The following is a 15,424-nucleotide window of genomic DNA, read 5'->3' as shown; positions in this document are numbered from 1 at the left end:
TGTGAAACTCCCTAGCTGTCATGATCAGCATGACAAAAGCCGACCCAAGCCGTTGCGTGCGCGTCCACACGTTTATTGTGCGCGCCGCCGTTCCTGCGGAATTCAGGAGGTTGTGGACGGACACCCAAAGGCTCCACTCCACAGAATAATGAACAATAAATTTGACGCGTAAGTAATCGAAGTTTTGTGTCCAATATTAGACTGAGAATGTGTGCACAGTCGCGAGAGCAAATGTGCCAGGCAGCGTACTTCCATGTTTATGTGTTTATAAAGAGGTGTGTCGGTTTTAAAAGTCTTGCATGGGCAAGGCGCTTAACATACGAGTGCATGTTCAACCGTAAAATCAATACATTTCTCGTAAATGTAAATAATGAAGAGTGCAAAATAGCTAATGCATATGCATTCTACCAGTGGGGTTCTTTATCTTAAGATAGGCGAATACGTCCAGGCCCCGTGGGCCGCTTCTGCATCCTCGGCTTGTCGTTGTTGGGAAGGGGGAACAGATGGAAGCGTGGTCGGCTAAAAACAAGCTCCCAGCCGCTATGAAACGCGAACAAGGGCAGCTCCGTAGGTGCCATATATCACCAGCCTGAGAGTATCGCAATCGCTGTTAAGGGTCTTGTTGTCTGTCTGTCCCAACAGCCTGGGAGTATTTAAGTACACTTAAGCGTTGCCGGGTAAAACTGGGTAAATAGTGAATAACATGGAAGGTGTATTGGGCTTTAACTTGCTGCCCTGCGTTATTAACAGCTCACCATTTGACATGTTTGTGTTTTTCTTATTATTGACGCAAGCAGTAAAAGGTGTAATGAGAATTTTCATGTACTTTGCCCCTGCTTTCGGTGTTTCATTTACTATCACAATCATTTGTCATTGTTATTCAACTGCAGTCTTAAAGATGACGATAGTGGAGACCACGACCAGGACCAAGGCTCACCGAAAAACTGTGAGAAGGAAAAAAATGAAGACGAAGACAAGGAACAGAACAATGCCAAGAAAAAAGTGAGTGAAAGAGTCCGACAGCAACACTGGCCCATAAGCAGTGTCCGGCTCTGGCCTTCCTATATCTTCAGTGTCCCCCTCTGTTGTCTTAGATGGTGGTACCAGGGCCCGGAGAGCATCCCCTTCAGTACAACTACACCTTCTGGTATTCAAGACGCACCCCAGGGAGACCTGCCAGCACCCAGAGCTACGAGCAGAACATCAAACAGATCGGCGGCTTTGCCTCGGTCGGTCTGCCCCTCAAGGCTTCTGGCGTGCATCTCATACATACACTATATGTAGTTTAAAAAAGATTGAGCTGAGAGACATTTTCTCCCCGAAGTTGTTAAGAATAAACTATATGCCAGCTGTACATAGACAAAGTACAATATCATGACAACGTTGACTCAATTGTATTCATGATTTGCCCTATTTTGGGCTTCTCAATGTGTTCATTTACTATTTACTCGGTGTTGGTTGTTTGACTCCCATAAAATTTTTCTTAATAATTGAATATCAATCAAACATGAAAATGTTATAAAAGTGCTATTAAAAGGTGCTATATAAATATCTAAAAGTTGTTAATATGGTCCACCCTCCTGTCTGAAGCCCTGCCTCCTGTGTTGATGCCCCAGGTGGAGCAGTTCTGGAGGTTCTACAGCCACATGATCCGCCCAGGAGACCTCACGGGACACAGTGACTTCCACCTGTTCAAGGAGGGCATCAAGCCCATGTGGGAGGTGGGTACTGACCTGTTCGTAGCGGGCTAACCACGCTATGCGAACAATGCTAATACATTCACATATATTGCTTATATAGCAGATGTTGCTTTATTAATGGACGTCAGCCAGCTGCAGTCTAGCTTGTACTAGCTGCACTGCGTTGGTCCGTTGAGTGTGTTGAACGGTCACAGACTTCTGAGGGGTCAATTAAAACGGACGCAGTGGGTTGTTTGTGTAACCGGTTGAACGTATCCCAGCGTCCACATCATGGTGGGAAATAGTCCCAAGTCAACAGTGTGTGTGTGTGTGTGTGTGTGTGTGTGTGTGTGTAGGACGATGCCAACAAGATGGGAGGGAAGTGGATCATCCGGCTGAGGAAGGGGCTGGCATCGCGCTGCTGGGAGAACCTGATCCTGGCCATGCTGGGGGAGCAGTTCATGGTGGGGGAGGAGATCTGTGGGGCTGTTGTGTCCGTGCGCTTCCAGGTACACAACACACGCGCACACACTGAGACACACGCATGTATTGTGGTGGGTGGCGCAACGGATCTGTGCACTCTGCATTGGAATGGGTTTTGATTTATCTATAAAGGAAAAACCTCACCCTTCAATGACCACAAATATAAGTAGGTCTATGCCAAATAATATATGCAATTATCTACAAATATTAAAGAATTTTTTAAAGATGTAAAAGGTATTGCACAAAATACTCCTAAATGTTTATCGATAAAACATCATATATCTAATTAAGGCTTGGCTATCAAATCATGTTGCCAAATACATTTTAGATGCAGCCAACGCAGCGTCAGGAGAGAATGTCCATAAGGTCACGGCTGCAGGCGTCTGTTGTGGTTGTGGAAGGGGGACAGAGTTGTGGTTGCGCTCCGGGTGTCACAGTCTGGTGTATTCCCCCTCCAGGAGGACATCATCTCCATCTGGAACAAGACGGCCAGCGACCAGGCCACCTCGGGCCGCATCCGAGACACCCTGCGCAGGGTGCTCAACCTGCCCCCCAACACCATCATGGAGTACAAGACGCACACAGACAGCATCAAGTATGTATGTCTCCCCCTTTAATTACTACTACCTTGATCTAGATCGGCATTGATGTATTTGATGAGTCACTTTTCTTTTTCTTTTTTCATATGATTTGTCTTTATAATAATAATAATAATACATTTAATTTAGAGGCGCCTTTCAAGACACCCAAGGTCAAGACCAAAAAAATAAATAAAAATGTTCAATGCAATCGTGAGAAATACTGAATAAAAACAAGCCATACAGAGCGGCGTTAGACTCGCCAGCGTCCCCGTTACTAGGCCGCTTTATGTTGGACACTATCTGGGGGCAGGGGAGGGTAGTGGCTAGGTTGAGTCCACCCCAACTTGAAAGGTTCTGGGTTTGATTCCCCTCGTGTCCACAGCTTCACCATGCTTGAGCAAGAGGCCCTTAATGGCATAACAAAATGAACTGCGTGTCGCTTCACTATCTACGCAGAAGTGGAAACTATATACTAGTGACTATATACTAATTGGTAAGCAGGGTTCTTCAGGCTCAGAATGGGCTTTGGGGGGTGACTACGCATGACAGTAATTATGATAAATTGATAAACAAAACTATCTATTGTTATAGGTTAATGAAACCCAAACAAACAAAACTGGTAAACAATAAAAATCGTGTTACAACAATGGAAGGACCTGAGCCCCAAATTGCTTTGATTTATCTGTCTATTTATAAAAGCCATTATTCATTAATTTCTGATGGCTCCTTGTGGGCGCATGGGCACGTTTAAAAATCCTTTTTAAGCTTTTTCATAAGACCATTTTAAAAGCACAGATATCAAAATAACCCTTGACTATAGCAGAAATGAAAGCTGTCCAAGCGCTCCCCGGCCCCTCCCTCCTCCCTCTCGTCCTCCTCTCGCCCGTCCTTCACAGCGTGTCTGTCCATCATGATGTCTCTTTTATCCTTCCCTGCCGTGGTGCTGGTTTCTTGATCTGAAAGGAGAAGTGGTCTGAGACGCTGTCTGCGTCTCAGACCAAACATTGCGCTTTGAGTCTTGTCTAAAACCACTGATTGTATTCTGCTTACACACACTATTATATCAAATTAAACATTACATTAAACAAATGTTTTCTGTCCATAAACTAAACCGGGTATTTAGTTAAAACAGGTATTGGTTCAATCCACCAGACACACAGATTATTAAATTGAGTTGGACCATTTCTGACTGTCTATTTTGCCAAGTGTGAGCATTAATTTCCGATTGAAAGACAAACACATTGATGGCAGAAGACAATCATTCTTGATTATGGTTTCATTGCATGAGCAGTTACAAAATAATAATCATCATGTAGATTCTACATGTTAATTTTTATTTAGCAATGAAACTATAACATTATCCATCCAGTCTACCTTGTTATGTCCTTTGGTGAAAATAACTAAACTAGTGGCATGATCCACACACAAACAGTAATTTGGGCTTTGCTCATCTGCGTTACAAGGGAGTATAGGCACAGTACTCAGAATCCTTGGATGGTTAGTTTGCATTAACAGCAACGTTTTGTTTGCATCTGCTTTATTTGTTGGTAGGTTTTATATTTTGAAGATTTGATTGAGTTTGTCTGTGTCGCAATTATTTTGTGAGACATATGGTCCAAAAAACTTATACTAGTCGCTTTTTAAGATAGGTCTAAGTATGCTAGGTCATACTTTAGGTTTTGAGATATTTTGCACCGGTTGTCTTTTAGCAGGTCTACAATGTACATCCACTGGCAAAAGGCGTTAGGGTTTACACCCAAAATCCATTAATTCAGAGATTATGGTATTTATGCCTTTTCAATTAACCCCCTACGGTGGACGGATTGGTCTTTGGTGGACTGATATAATCATTTCGTTGACTGCCAAAGAATGGTGACTGTAGGAAAGCTGGGTTGGCAGCTGATCTGAGGTCAAGGTTGGGTGTTACTGCCTCCGTTTCTGCTTCCAGAGCCTGGGTAGACTTCCATGGTCTGGTGACTGCTAGCGGAGGTCGCTGAAGCCACTCCCCCCACCAACCCCACCCCCAGTGCCGACAGTAAGAAGCGCATTATTCTTTGTTTCCAAACCGAACGGTGCACCGTTTGATCCCCAATGTCTGAAGTCCACCTAGAGACATCCGCACGCCTCCCTGCCTCCCAATGTTTTCACGGTCCCTTTTTAGCCCTGGATAAAGCTTCTGCAATATAACTATATAGTTATTTTTCAATTCCGTTTAAGGATAATTGGACGTTGACAAACCGCCTCTTCTGGCCCCCTTCCAGAACAGAGCCTGTCTGCTTTGTCTCAGGTGTTCATGCCTGGGGTACGGCTGCTGTGCGTAGCTTGGGTGTTTTTTTTAATAGCTAGGCGTTGACCGACATGAACATCACGACGACTCGATGTCGTATTGACGGAACGCATTATTTATAAGTTAACTAATTGAATCAATGAATTGTGCAACGAAACAAACGGACAATGGAATAAGAAAATCCAAACCTCAATGAGGTCGAGGCGAGGCGGTAGCCACAATGAGTTTGTTTGTTTCCTCTGCTGTGTAGATGTGATTGGATGACGGCTTGGGGGAAGGAAAAGTCCAGGGATGGACACCTCTGCTGCAACCAAGCAGAGTTTTAACATGGAGACGGAGTGACTAAAAGGACAAGTAGCCCAACCTGCTTTGTCTTGCCATGGATCATGAACTATTGGAACTGAACCAAAAAAAAAATGCATTTGAGAGAACATGGATCTGAGCTGTCCGTTCGAGAGAGAAATACTTTCTTAGTTTCAGGTGTGTGTGTGTGTGTGTGTGTGTGTGTGTGTGTGTGTGTGTGTGTGTGTGTGTGTGTGTGTGTGTGTGTGTGTGTGTGTGTGTGTGTGTGTGTGTGTGTGTGTGTGTGTGTGTGTGTGTGTGTGTGTCTTTTTATTTAAAGAAATGCGTAGTGCAACTGCCCTTGCTCACCACTAGAGGGAGCCTGTGGGACACGTTTGTTGAGCTGGCCAACAAAAGAAGAGTACTTGACTAGGGTTTCTATGTGTCCAACATAAGCTGATCAGTGATGTAAAACCGATACGGTTTTATTGTGTAAAACAATCACACGTGCCCTTTGTCAAAATTTAAGTAAATTACAGAGACAGTTTTATTAGCAATCTGAGACAAACCAGATCGCAGGTGTTATTTTATTATAGTACTTTATTTTAACTATGAAACATCTGGTTATTTGAACTAGAAATATTATTTGTCTACAAAAATATATTTGTAAAAACGAAAAAAACAACTGACCACTCAAGAGATTCGCCCTTTTGGAATCAGAAACTAAGTTTCTTCTCCTTGTCCGTCTTAACCCCTGGACGATGACTCTCAAAGGATGAGCAAGACCCTAAAAAAAAAAAAGATAAACGAGTCTGGCAGAGAGTCTGGAAGGTTCTGTGCCGTAGGCGTCTATGGAAGGGACTGTCAAAGCTGCCTATATCACTGTGCCTGACCTGGGGCCCGCGCCCGCGCCCGCTGACCAGGTTCTCATAACCTCCGACCTTCTGTGTGGCTAAAGGGTCCTTCGACCCGGGGGCCCCCGCTGTGCCGTCCTCTCACACGCACGGGATGGATGAACAGGGGCCCTGGCGGTGGACTGATCCCACCAGACCCCTCCCATGGTTGTCCTTTTGTACTGAGGATTTGAAACTAGGAGCAGGGGCTTGGGACTCCTCCAGCCCCGTTACAGTTTTTCCACCAATCCCTCTGGATCTTTAATTTGTTTTTACAGAATTTCGGAGTTTGTTTTGTGCGTTAAACTGTAATGCTGCCTAGGATTGGATACGTGGTGCTCGGATCAGGTGTGGGTCAAAAACAAAAGAGGAAAAGTATTGTCTGATGTACACCTGATGGATTATAGCAATAAATGTCAAATATGCATCTGCTGCTATAACCTCTCTGGCTATTGTGATTCTTTCTCCTGACGGGTTTTTTTCAAGTAAGTGGTTGCAGTGAAGACTCTGTTCGGCTGACGTCTTGGCTCCTTCAGCACCAACAGTCGGATGTCGCTTTAGTGGTGAAGCAATAGATGGCCGAATCTCTGATCAACTCATCTCGAAGAACATGTAATTCTGAAAATGTGGGAGCACTCGGTCACTGTGCACTATCAACAAATCTCTATACAAGTAGTTATATTGCAGCACATTGAAGTCAGTAATTGATTTCCAGTGATTTCATAATTTTGCAGAGCTTACCAATAAGAAGGTAGCGGCTAGCAGAAGCAACTTGGTAGACGAGTCCATATTCTGCAGCACTGTGGGGTGGAAATCAATTTATTGTGAGGGGCTTTTGGAAATGCAATTGCGACAAGTAAGAGCTCTAACATAAAAGCAGCCTGGGGGGGGGGAAATCAATGTTATGGTCGCTTCGGATTTGGAACTCACTCTCCAGCCCAAAGTACTCGTGGTCCATGTTGAACTCATTGTTGAAGCCCGGCCATCTCTTCCATATTGTGCCAATTCTCTCCCCCATCAATGAGACTGCCTAGGGTTTGATTTGAGGTAATGGTACAACAATCGGTTAGGAAGATTGCTCTCATGGATGGATCAAATATTGCTGTAGCGTCAGTCAATTTAGACAATTAATACATTTTTCAGAAATTGGATATAATCATACTAGGATGGATAGAAGCATCCACTAAATATACAATTGTCATTGATGGGATTAGTGGTAAAGGCCTTGCCTGGAACTGCTGGGTGGCAGCGCAGCGTGAGGGCCAACAGGGGCCTAGGATCCTGGTGGTAGGAGTTCCCTCTGAGTCGCACACCTCCAGCAGAGGAGTGAACATACTCCACCTGACACGCAACCCGGCAAACCCATTAATGAACACCACACACCCTTCCTTCCCGCACTAAACCACCTGAAACACAATGACAGCTGTTGTACACACGTTGACACTCCCATTATGTTGTTGGCCGATCCCCTGTTAAGTGCTTCAACAGGAATAAAACCCTGTGTTTACTTGGCGTTAAGTAAAGGGTCGTCCGGGAACATGCTTCATTCACAACGGACCGGGGGGGGATATATAATCCCTCCAGTTGGATCTGGGGTGAGGGATTCGTCTTCCAGCCAGGGCAGAGTAACTAGACCCTGGGTTATTTTGGTATCAGTACGGGAAACAACACTTGTACGATAAGTGGACTCAAATATGTTAACGGCCTCCTTGAGGTATCATTATACAAAATAAAGTGCACAACCAACTCTCCATCCCTCTTTCCCTTGCTGGTCAACAGAAGGCGTCTGTGTTTGGCTCCATAAAGACAGCTGTTTAGTGAGTAACCCCAGTTTAGAGACTGCATTCTGGCCAGCTGGAATAGGAAAAACCTCTCCCTTCCTTGCTGCTATTTACAGTACGGGGCCTTGCTTACCACGGTGGTGGGCTGCCTGGGTAACCATGGAGACCGTGTGAAGGCTTCGTCGTGTATCCCAAATTGAATGGAAAAATAACAGTGCTGTGTCTGAGAGCAGATGATCTGAAGGTTGCCGGAGTGGAGTTCATCTCATAGTTGTTGTGGGGAACAGTATCTGGGTGGTGTCATATACGTGTTAGCAGCCTGGCCTTGGAGCTACCAACATTCATCTTGTTGGATTGTTGGTCCCCTACCTCTGTCGTACGGTGCCAAGGAGGAGGTCCTGTTGGGAGTAGGCCCTCATTTCCATAAGGCAGCAGCCTAGGCAGCAGGCATCCACCCTGAGGGGCCTTTCAAAATAAAAGACCCGTTGGCCCTGGCGGTCGAAACCTTGCAGGGAGCAGGATCGAGCTGGGCCACAACACTGAAGGCACATACAAGAACTCTCTGTTGGAAAAAGTTCAGAAGATCAGAAAAGGTTATAGCAGAGGAGGGATATAGCTGATATAGTAATGGATGCATTCACAAATATGTGTAGGTTTTAGGTGTACAACTAGGTGTGTTATTTTTTTTATAAACTTTAGATAAGAAGTTCTGAACCACCTTCTACAGTCACAAACAGTTGCTCGCTGCTTCCCCCAGTGGAAATGCTGTAGATCCTTCTGGGAACACATTGTGGACCTGCAGACGTGCGTGTGTATGCGTGGACATTAGGGAGAGGGATATGTTATGTGAAGAGATGAAGAGTTACAATGAAGAGATCACTTCTTGTACGAATCCATAGCAATGCACACAAAACACACGCATGCAGGCTTTTGCTTACCTTGCAGGTCAGGCCCTGCTGTGACATGCAGTTGGCTTGCTGACTCCAAGGCAGCCATGGGGTCTAGCTGAAGACCATCTGCCTCTTCTTCACTCAGTCTGTTCCTCTGCTGCAGGCCAATGCCGTTCTCCCAGGGTCTCCCAGGAGCCAGCCCTGAAAGGACCCTCTCTGACCCCCCGTCAGGGGGCTCTTGGCGGGGCTGGGCTTTAGGCAAGCCGTGAGGATTACGGACGGGCCTGCTCTGACCATTGAGCGTCCTTAAGAATGTCTCAATGTGCTTCTCTCTCTCCAGGCCACCATAGGGGAGGGGCTGTGTAGTCACTGCAGACATCACTCTGAGGTTGACACCCCGGTAGTGGTGGAGGGGCATATTCAATTGGAAAAGTCAAAACATTTTTTTTTTATTCATTATAAGTGACCGGTTGAATTTTACATTGAGTATATATATGTGGTCTGACCCAAATAATTACCAATCCATTTAGATTGGCGCCATCATAGAAAAGTGAAAAAAAAACACCGTAATCTTCACTTCTCATAATGTTCAGCTCTCATTAGTTCTTTCCCAATCTTGATGTTACGAAAATGTTTTCCATTCAATTTCTGATTGCAGCAATTTGTAATGAGGTGACAAAGAGGTGCTAATTCTAAAAGTAAATTTTACAAAATATGTCCCATATTGCACACAATTTGATTTCTAAAACCCAATAATTGATAATTAGTACTACAGAAGAGACAGAATAATAAGACAGAATAATGAATAATGAGCTGATCCCTTACCCTGTGTGGTCTACAGCTTGCAGTAAAGATACCCTGAATGCTCTGAAGGTGGTCAGGACACAGAGCAGCCTCTGTGTGTCTTTACTACCAGACGGGATCAGCTCAACCCTATCTGGGCTTCAATATGTTTGTGTGTGTGTTCACATAGTAACGTTTGGCTTTGTGTGTGTGTGTGTGTGTGTGTGTGTGTGTGTGTGTGTGTGTGTGTGTGTGTGTCTGTGTGTACGCACATGTGTGTGGGTTTGTGTGAGTGTGTGTGTGTGTGTGTGTGTGTGGGGGTACACCCGGATGTGTCTTTTGTTGGGGCACCGAGGGACCACTCAACCATGTAATTAAAATCCTGGTTCCAGAAGTGGAGGCCAAAGAGTCACTGTGTGTTTTTAGGGGGACTTTGGTGCTGGTAGTCTCCATTCTCCCCCTCAAAGAAAGGATGCTGACATTACATAGAGATATTCAAATATCAGAGCTCATCATAAAGGGACTGGGGGACCGATATAACAATATCATCTTTATTGGTTAAATACAAAACATTAAGAAATCTCTTGTCGAATGTGTCTAGAAGTTGGCAAAAAAACTGCTCAACATGAAGGTGGGGGTGGAGTTACAGCCTCCTAGAAGGAAAAGGGGATTGTTGTGTTTTATAAAAGCTAGTTTATTATAAAAGCATTAGTTTAAGTAACACCAAACATCAGATACAGCTGATGCTAGTGTGCAGCGGTGAGCTTGTCCATATCATTCCAACTCGTCCAGTGAATCCCTTGGTCAACAAGGAACCGGCTATTTGGCTCACTTAGAGTCAGTCTGAAGAGCCGCTGAACAGACAAAGTACAACTCAGCCAAATGGCATCACACCCATCTGTGTATCTCTGTCGTTCTCTCATCTCTCTGCGTAGGCGTCAGAAAGGGAAATCATCCAAGCAGATTTGTCACTGCTGATGAATGGGTGAAGCCCTCCGGGGAGTGTAGGACAGCCTCCGTGGATCAGCCCTCTGCCCCCGTCCCGACCCCGGTCATGTTGCCCAGCGGGGGCAGGAACCTCCTGGGATCCCCGGGGAAGGGCATGGAGGGGGGCTGGTTGAAATGCCCCATGAGAAAAATCCCAACGGTTCCGATAGAGAATATCAGCGCCATGACGATGAAACACACCCTGTCAATCACCCTGGCGAGCAGGAACCACTCTTCGTTCTCCTGAACGAGGAACAAATTAATGAGTCATTAGCAACCAATGTAGCCCCCAATGTAGCCCCCAGTATACCAACTACAGTCTCTGTCTCTCCCAAAGGATATCCAATATCTATCAATCATTGCATTTACATTTCTATTAAATGCAAATGCATTTACTAAATGACAAACAAAATGTACCAGTAGTAGGTACATTTTCCATATCTTCCTTTGTACATTTTCTTTGCTTTTCTATTTAATTCCTTTTACTGTGTCCTGGACTTTCTGCTGTGAATGACAGCCCAATGCCCTATCTGGGATTGATCGTGCACTTCCCATGTTATCTCAGGAAACGTGCTATAAACTGTGGCACTCACATTCTGGAAGCGATTCTGCCCCTGAGCGGTCTCTGCAATGTGTTTGCAGGAGGCCACACACTGCTTCAGCTCGGGAGATATCGTAGCCAGGCTGTTCTCAAGCTTCTCTGCATTGACATCTTCCAGATCGCCATCTGGATACACGGACGAGGCGGCAGGGTTAGCGACACGTCAGGGAAAACATCAACGTTTGAAATTCATGGCTGACACCGTATCCCCTTTTACATTCAGTCATATAGCGCAAAGAGAAAAATATATAATCGATATTGGAGCACAAAATAAAAATGAAAGTTTAAGTGTCTACGAATTGGCTTAGCTATAAGAATTAGCAAACAATCTTTTCGATTTCATTCAAGGTAGTTCACAATATCCAGAGACGGCGCTTTTGAATGTTTAACAAAGTGCACGCTGAATTAAACAGATTCAGAACAGAGCGAGTCCTTGTCAATTGTGTCACTTCGGACCAATAACAAACACTCACACAGCTTCTCAAAGACGGTCCTTATGAGGCCCTGCCTCTCCCGGAGCCTGGAGAACATCAGCTCTGTGCGGGCGGTCTTCAGGACGTACTCCTCCGCCTTCATCATCAGCCCCATGGAGCTGCGGCGGCGCTGGTGGTGGCAGGGGAGCCGGTCAGCGCCGTTCCCCGCCGGATGGGGGTCCTTACCCCCCGCCCAGTCGCCGACCGCATCCCCCCCGTCAGGCGTCCAGGGCTTCATCTGCATCCTCAGCAGACGCGGCAGGATGTTGAGGAAGATCTGTCGAGGGGGGGGGGGGGCACACCGGGGGGTCTTGGGGTCAAAGGGTGTGGCAGTGCTGATCGATACATCGCTGCTTTATTTGAGTGGTGCGAAGGAGTTTGTGGTTTGAGCCGGCAGGGTAGTCTCACCCTCCGCACTCTGTCGCTCATCTTATGGGTGTTGGGGGTTCTCAGGGACACGTTGAGGACTACCACGCAGTTCATCACAACCATGGTGGTGAAGGATATCACAAACATGAGGTACCTGCCAACAACAGCCAAACAACACAACTACAACGTGACTGCAGGACATGGACCACCTACTGTATCCATTCAAAGTGTGGCAGGTGGTTATATCGACAAAGTAAACGGACATTTCTTCACAAAAAAACAAATTTGAAGCTTGAGCTTACTTTCCGATCAGGGGTACGGCCTTGGAGGTCTCTGGAACCTTCTTGGCGATGAGGAAGAGGAACACAGTCTGTCCCAGCAGAGTGGTGATGGACATTGTACATTTTTGGCCACCGGCTGCCCGAGACGGACAAGAGGACAGATTAATGAGACGTGGTGAAGCCTAGGTACAGGAGGGATGGATGGGAAGACAAGGGACAGAAGTCACCTTTAGCAGGCAGGAAGAAGACCAGCAGGCCGAGGGAGGAGAAGAGCACGCAGGGAGCGATGATGTTGATGATGTAGAACAGGGGCTTCCTCTGGATGATGAGGAAGAAGACCACCTCCTGGTACTGCAGGTCGTCCTTTGTGTACAGCGGGTTGATCAGCTTCTTGGCTGGTCTGTGTTTGATCGCCCACTCTCCGTTCTCTGTCAACACATTGTTAACCCTTAGCGATGCAATGCCTTGTGATTGGTGGCTTAAGAAAAATACATCTCAATTATGATATATTGATTGCTGTTGTACCTGTGAAGGCCTCTGGGTCAATATCCACCCATTCTAACGTGTGGTTGTCTTCCTCTTTGAGATAAAGTTCTACTTCATTGGCACTGTATGTCTCGGAGCTGAGAGAAGGAAGAAGGCGGCCGTCTTAGCCACAATCTGATGTGTGCGATCATCAAAGCAAAACACCAGCTAATGCCACAATCAAGATGCCTTTTTCTTTCACAGGAAAGCCTGATAACCACCAGGAATGTGTGTGGGTGTTTGATTACAGAGTATTCGTTTTTTAACACATTTGTATACCTTTCTACATTGTAAATAATAGATTAGGCTAGCATTTGGGGAGTTTTATCTACATGTTAAAGAACAGAGCTTGTGAATTAGATTTTTTTTGCTTAAAGAGATAATGCGATTGTCTTTTTACGGAACGAGCACCCGTGGACAGGCCCCCGCCTACCGGAAGACCATGGAGCAGTTCTGCCAGTCGAAGGGGAAGTAGTTGACCACGATGGGGCAGGCGCTGCGGTAGATGGCCGGAGGTAACCAGTACACGCAGCCGTTGGGGGAAACCAACGCGTTGCAGTAGAGTGCAACCTCAAACTGTCCATCCACACTGCACATGGGGAAAGAAACACAGTACAGTAAAACAAATGGTTTAGTTGTGTTTGTGATAACGTTGATAACAACTTAACCAACAATCTCCACAGCTCTGGATGGATGCAGCCTGGGTCAGAGAACCAGCTTGAAGAAGTGTCAGCTACATTTAGAACTACAAGCTAATGTGCGTGACTGCATACACGCCCACGGACACACAGTTGGTAACACACATTTATCCACAACACCAATACAGTGAGTGTAATGTAAACATTCTAAGCAGAGCTGACCCCAGTGGGGAATTAACCCCCTCACCCCTGGCAGTAACATAACTCTACCGATCAAGCAACACAGGACCTCACAAGGAGCCATGTTCTCTGTGACCCTGGTTAAAGTGCTCCTAAATCCTACATATACATGAGACAATAACACTGTGTTGCCCACTCACTTGTTCTCCAGGATGACATCAGGCAGCCATATCCTCTTGGAGGGGATGCGGAGCTCGTGGGTGATGTCCCCGTACAGGGCAGACCTGGGGGCCTGGTCCCATCTCAGCCGGTAGTCACACCATTGCTGCACAGAGGAGCACTCTTGTTTACCTCCTGGCCCTCACGTCTCTCTCTCTCATTCACCATGTGTGGCGCTTCGTAATTACGCTTTTATTTAGCTGGCAGGAGTTGTGATGAAGGAGATGGATCTATAATATTGTAGTCAGGCTGGTAAGCAAGCTGCCAAATACAGATACAACAGTGACCAGGTGAAGGCTAATGTTTTTGCCCAGGTTGATTACCATTTCTATCCAAACGTTGGTGGTCAGGGCCTCCTCCTTTTCACTCTGGGGATGAGATGCATTTATTCGTTATTTTCATATATTTTTTTAAAGATTTCCTGGCAAACATTACAAAGAACACCCACACACATGCGCACAAACAATGCTGAGCAGGTCAGAGTGAATGGCCTTTTAATACACTACAGAGTTCACTAAAGCAGTCACTTTTGGATTTGTTGTCTCTTGTTGTGTGTCTCTTGTATTTCACTCAATTGATTTTCCATGTGGTCACTAAACTCAGCTCATAGCATTGCCTTGCGGCCACTACATCCCATGGTGATATTATCTTCAACAGTTACAGTATTCAGTATCGTCTCTCATAGACAAACAGACACACAGAGGTGTACAGTGAACTGGACTCACCAGCGAGATGAGATTGGTGAGGGTCATCTTGATGTAGACCTTTGTGATGTCCCCGCTCTGCTCCATGGGCCGAATGTTTTTGTTGTAGCCCTTCATCAGGTCCCTGAAGAGCTCGTCCTCCAGGTTCACTGCACATGCTGTCGCCGGGCAAAGTTTGAGAGTTATGATGAAAGAGGTCAATGGTTTCAATGAGGTCTGAAAACAGCTCTGTTGTGATGCCTGTTAAAGCTTTACATGAAGTGGATATTTATTTTTGAAATCCTCTACAGAAACGTTTAGTTGAAATTCCAATTCTACTTTAGATAGTACTGCAAGGCTAATCTGAGAAGCTTTTTTATTAATTTATTTCTGCTAAACCAAACAAGAAAGATACATCCAAACATGCCTAACGTGATTTGTACGACGGATTATCCTACCACAGACTAAACTTATACAGTTTTGGCTGGAGACAAGGGTTAGACAATAGGATCATGATTTCTATTTCAGGTGGAGATTGAATATGATACTGGAAGAGGCGTGGGCTGCTGCATTATGACTGACAGCAAGGAATGGGAACGCTGTCATTTAAAATAATGATACGATATTTATCGGCACAAGAGCACATAGCAGTCTTATTATAGATAATATGCTGGGTGAACCACATTGAATACCTGCTGCTTATCACATCATACCCATAGTTTTTAGTTGACACTTGTCTTTAGAATGTTATAGATTCCATTACTTTTACGCAAAAATGTATTTAATTATTATAGTAATATTACCAGAGT

General features: G+C 45.5%; 3 protein-coding genes across 5 annotated transcripts in view; 1 reads left to right on the top strand and 2 right to left on the bottom strand.

Annotated features, from left to right (window-relative positions):
* Window positions 1–9: 9 nt before the first annotated feature.
* eif4e2 (eukaryotic translation initiation factor 4E family member 2) lies at window positions 10–6,645 on the top strand. Of its 2 annotated transcripts, none has more exons than XM_060059402.1 (7): window positions 10–168; window positions 891–1,002; window positions 1,095–1,229; window positions 1,617–1,721; window positions 2,036–2,188; window positions 2,621–2,757; window positions 4,692–6,645. In XM_060059402.1, exons 1-7 carry the CDS (start codon window positions 149–151, stop codon window positions 4,738–4,740), a joined length of 711 nt encoding a protein of 236 aa, XP_059915385.1. In that variant the 5' UTR covers window positions 10–148; the 3' UTR covers window positions 4,741–6,645. The 2 variants fall into 2 exon arrangements, with proteins under 2 accessions (XP_059915385.1, XP_059915386.1); XM_060059403.1 differs by having other exon boundaries at window positions 2,621–2,761.
* Window positions 5,522–9,990, bottom strand: LOC132463334 (phospholipid scramblase 3). 2 transcript variants are annotated; one of them, XM_060059401.1, is made up of 8 exons: window positions 9,702–9,990; window positions 8,925–9,259; window positions 8,705–8,782; window positions 8,356–8,548; window positions 7,435–7,546; window positions 7,136–7,235; window positions 6,947–7,005; window positions 5,522–6,823 (listed from the first exon to the last, which is right to left on the bottom strand). In XM_060059401.1, the coding sequence occupies exons 2-8, from the start codon at window positions 9,253–9,255 to the stop codon at window positions 6,797–6,799; spliced, it is 900 nt and encodes a 299-aa protein (XP_059915384.1). In that variant the 5' UTR covers window positions 9,256–9,259; window positions 9,702–9,990; the 3' UTR covers window positions 5,522–6,796. The 2 variants fall into 2 exon arrangements, with proteins under 2 accessions (XP_059915384.1, XP_059915383.1); XM_060059400.1 differs by lacking the exon at window positions 9,702–9,990 and having other exon boundaries at window positions 8,925–9,640.
* Window positions 9,991–10,196: 206 nt separating this feature from the next.
* The window catches only part of chrng (cholinergic receptor, nicotinic, gamma), a 6,002-nt gene continuing 774 nt past the window's right edge, over window positions 10,197–15,424 (bottom strand). The window contains exons 2-12 of the mRNA XM_060059399.1: window positions 14,658–14,794; window positions 14,256–14,300; window positions 13,914–14,038; window positions 13,329–13,484; window positions 12,896–12,993; window positions 12,598–12,798; window positions 12,392–12,506; window positions 12,129–12,243; window positions 11,721–11,997; window positions 11,240–11,373; window positions 10,197–10,889 (exon numbers count right to left, since the gene is read on the bottom strand). Of these exons, the coding sequence (XP_059915382.1) occupies window positions 10,683–10,889; window positions 11,240–11,373; window positions 11,721–11,997; window positions 12,129–12,243; window positions 12,392–12,506; window positions 12,598–12,798; window positions 12,896–12,993; window positions 13,329–13,484; window positions 13,914–14,038; window positions 14,256–14,300; window positions 14,658–14,794 (1,610 nt within the window). The 3' untranslated portion in view covers window positions 10,197–10,682. The remainder of the gene's footprint in view (window positions 10,890–11,239; window positions 11,374–11,720; window positions 11,998–12,128; window positions 12,244–12,391; window positions 12,507–12,597; window positions 12,799–12,895; window positions 12,994–13,328; window positions 13,485–13,913; window positions 14,039–14,255; window positions 14,301–14,657; window positions 14,795–15,424) is intronic.

The sequence above is a fragment of the Gadus macrocephalus genome, chromosome 8, assembly GCF_031168955.1.
Source record: "Gadus macrocephalus chromosome 8, ASM3116895v1".
NCBI classification, from domain to species: domain Eukaryota; kingdom Metazoa; phylum Chordata; class Actinopteri; order Gadiformes; family Gadidae; genus Gadus; species Gadus macrocephalus.
This window is presented reverse-complemented; position numbering and strand designations above follow the sequence as displayed.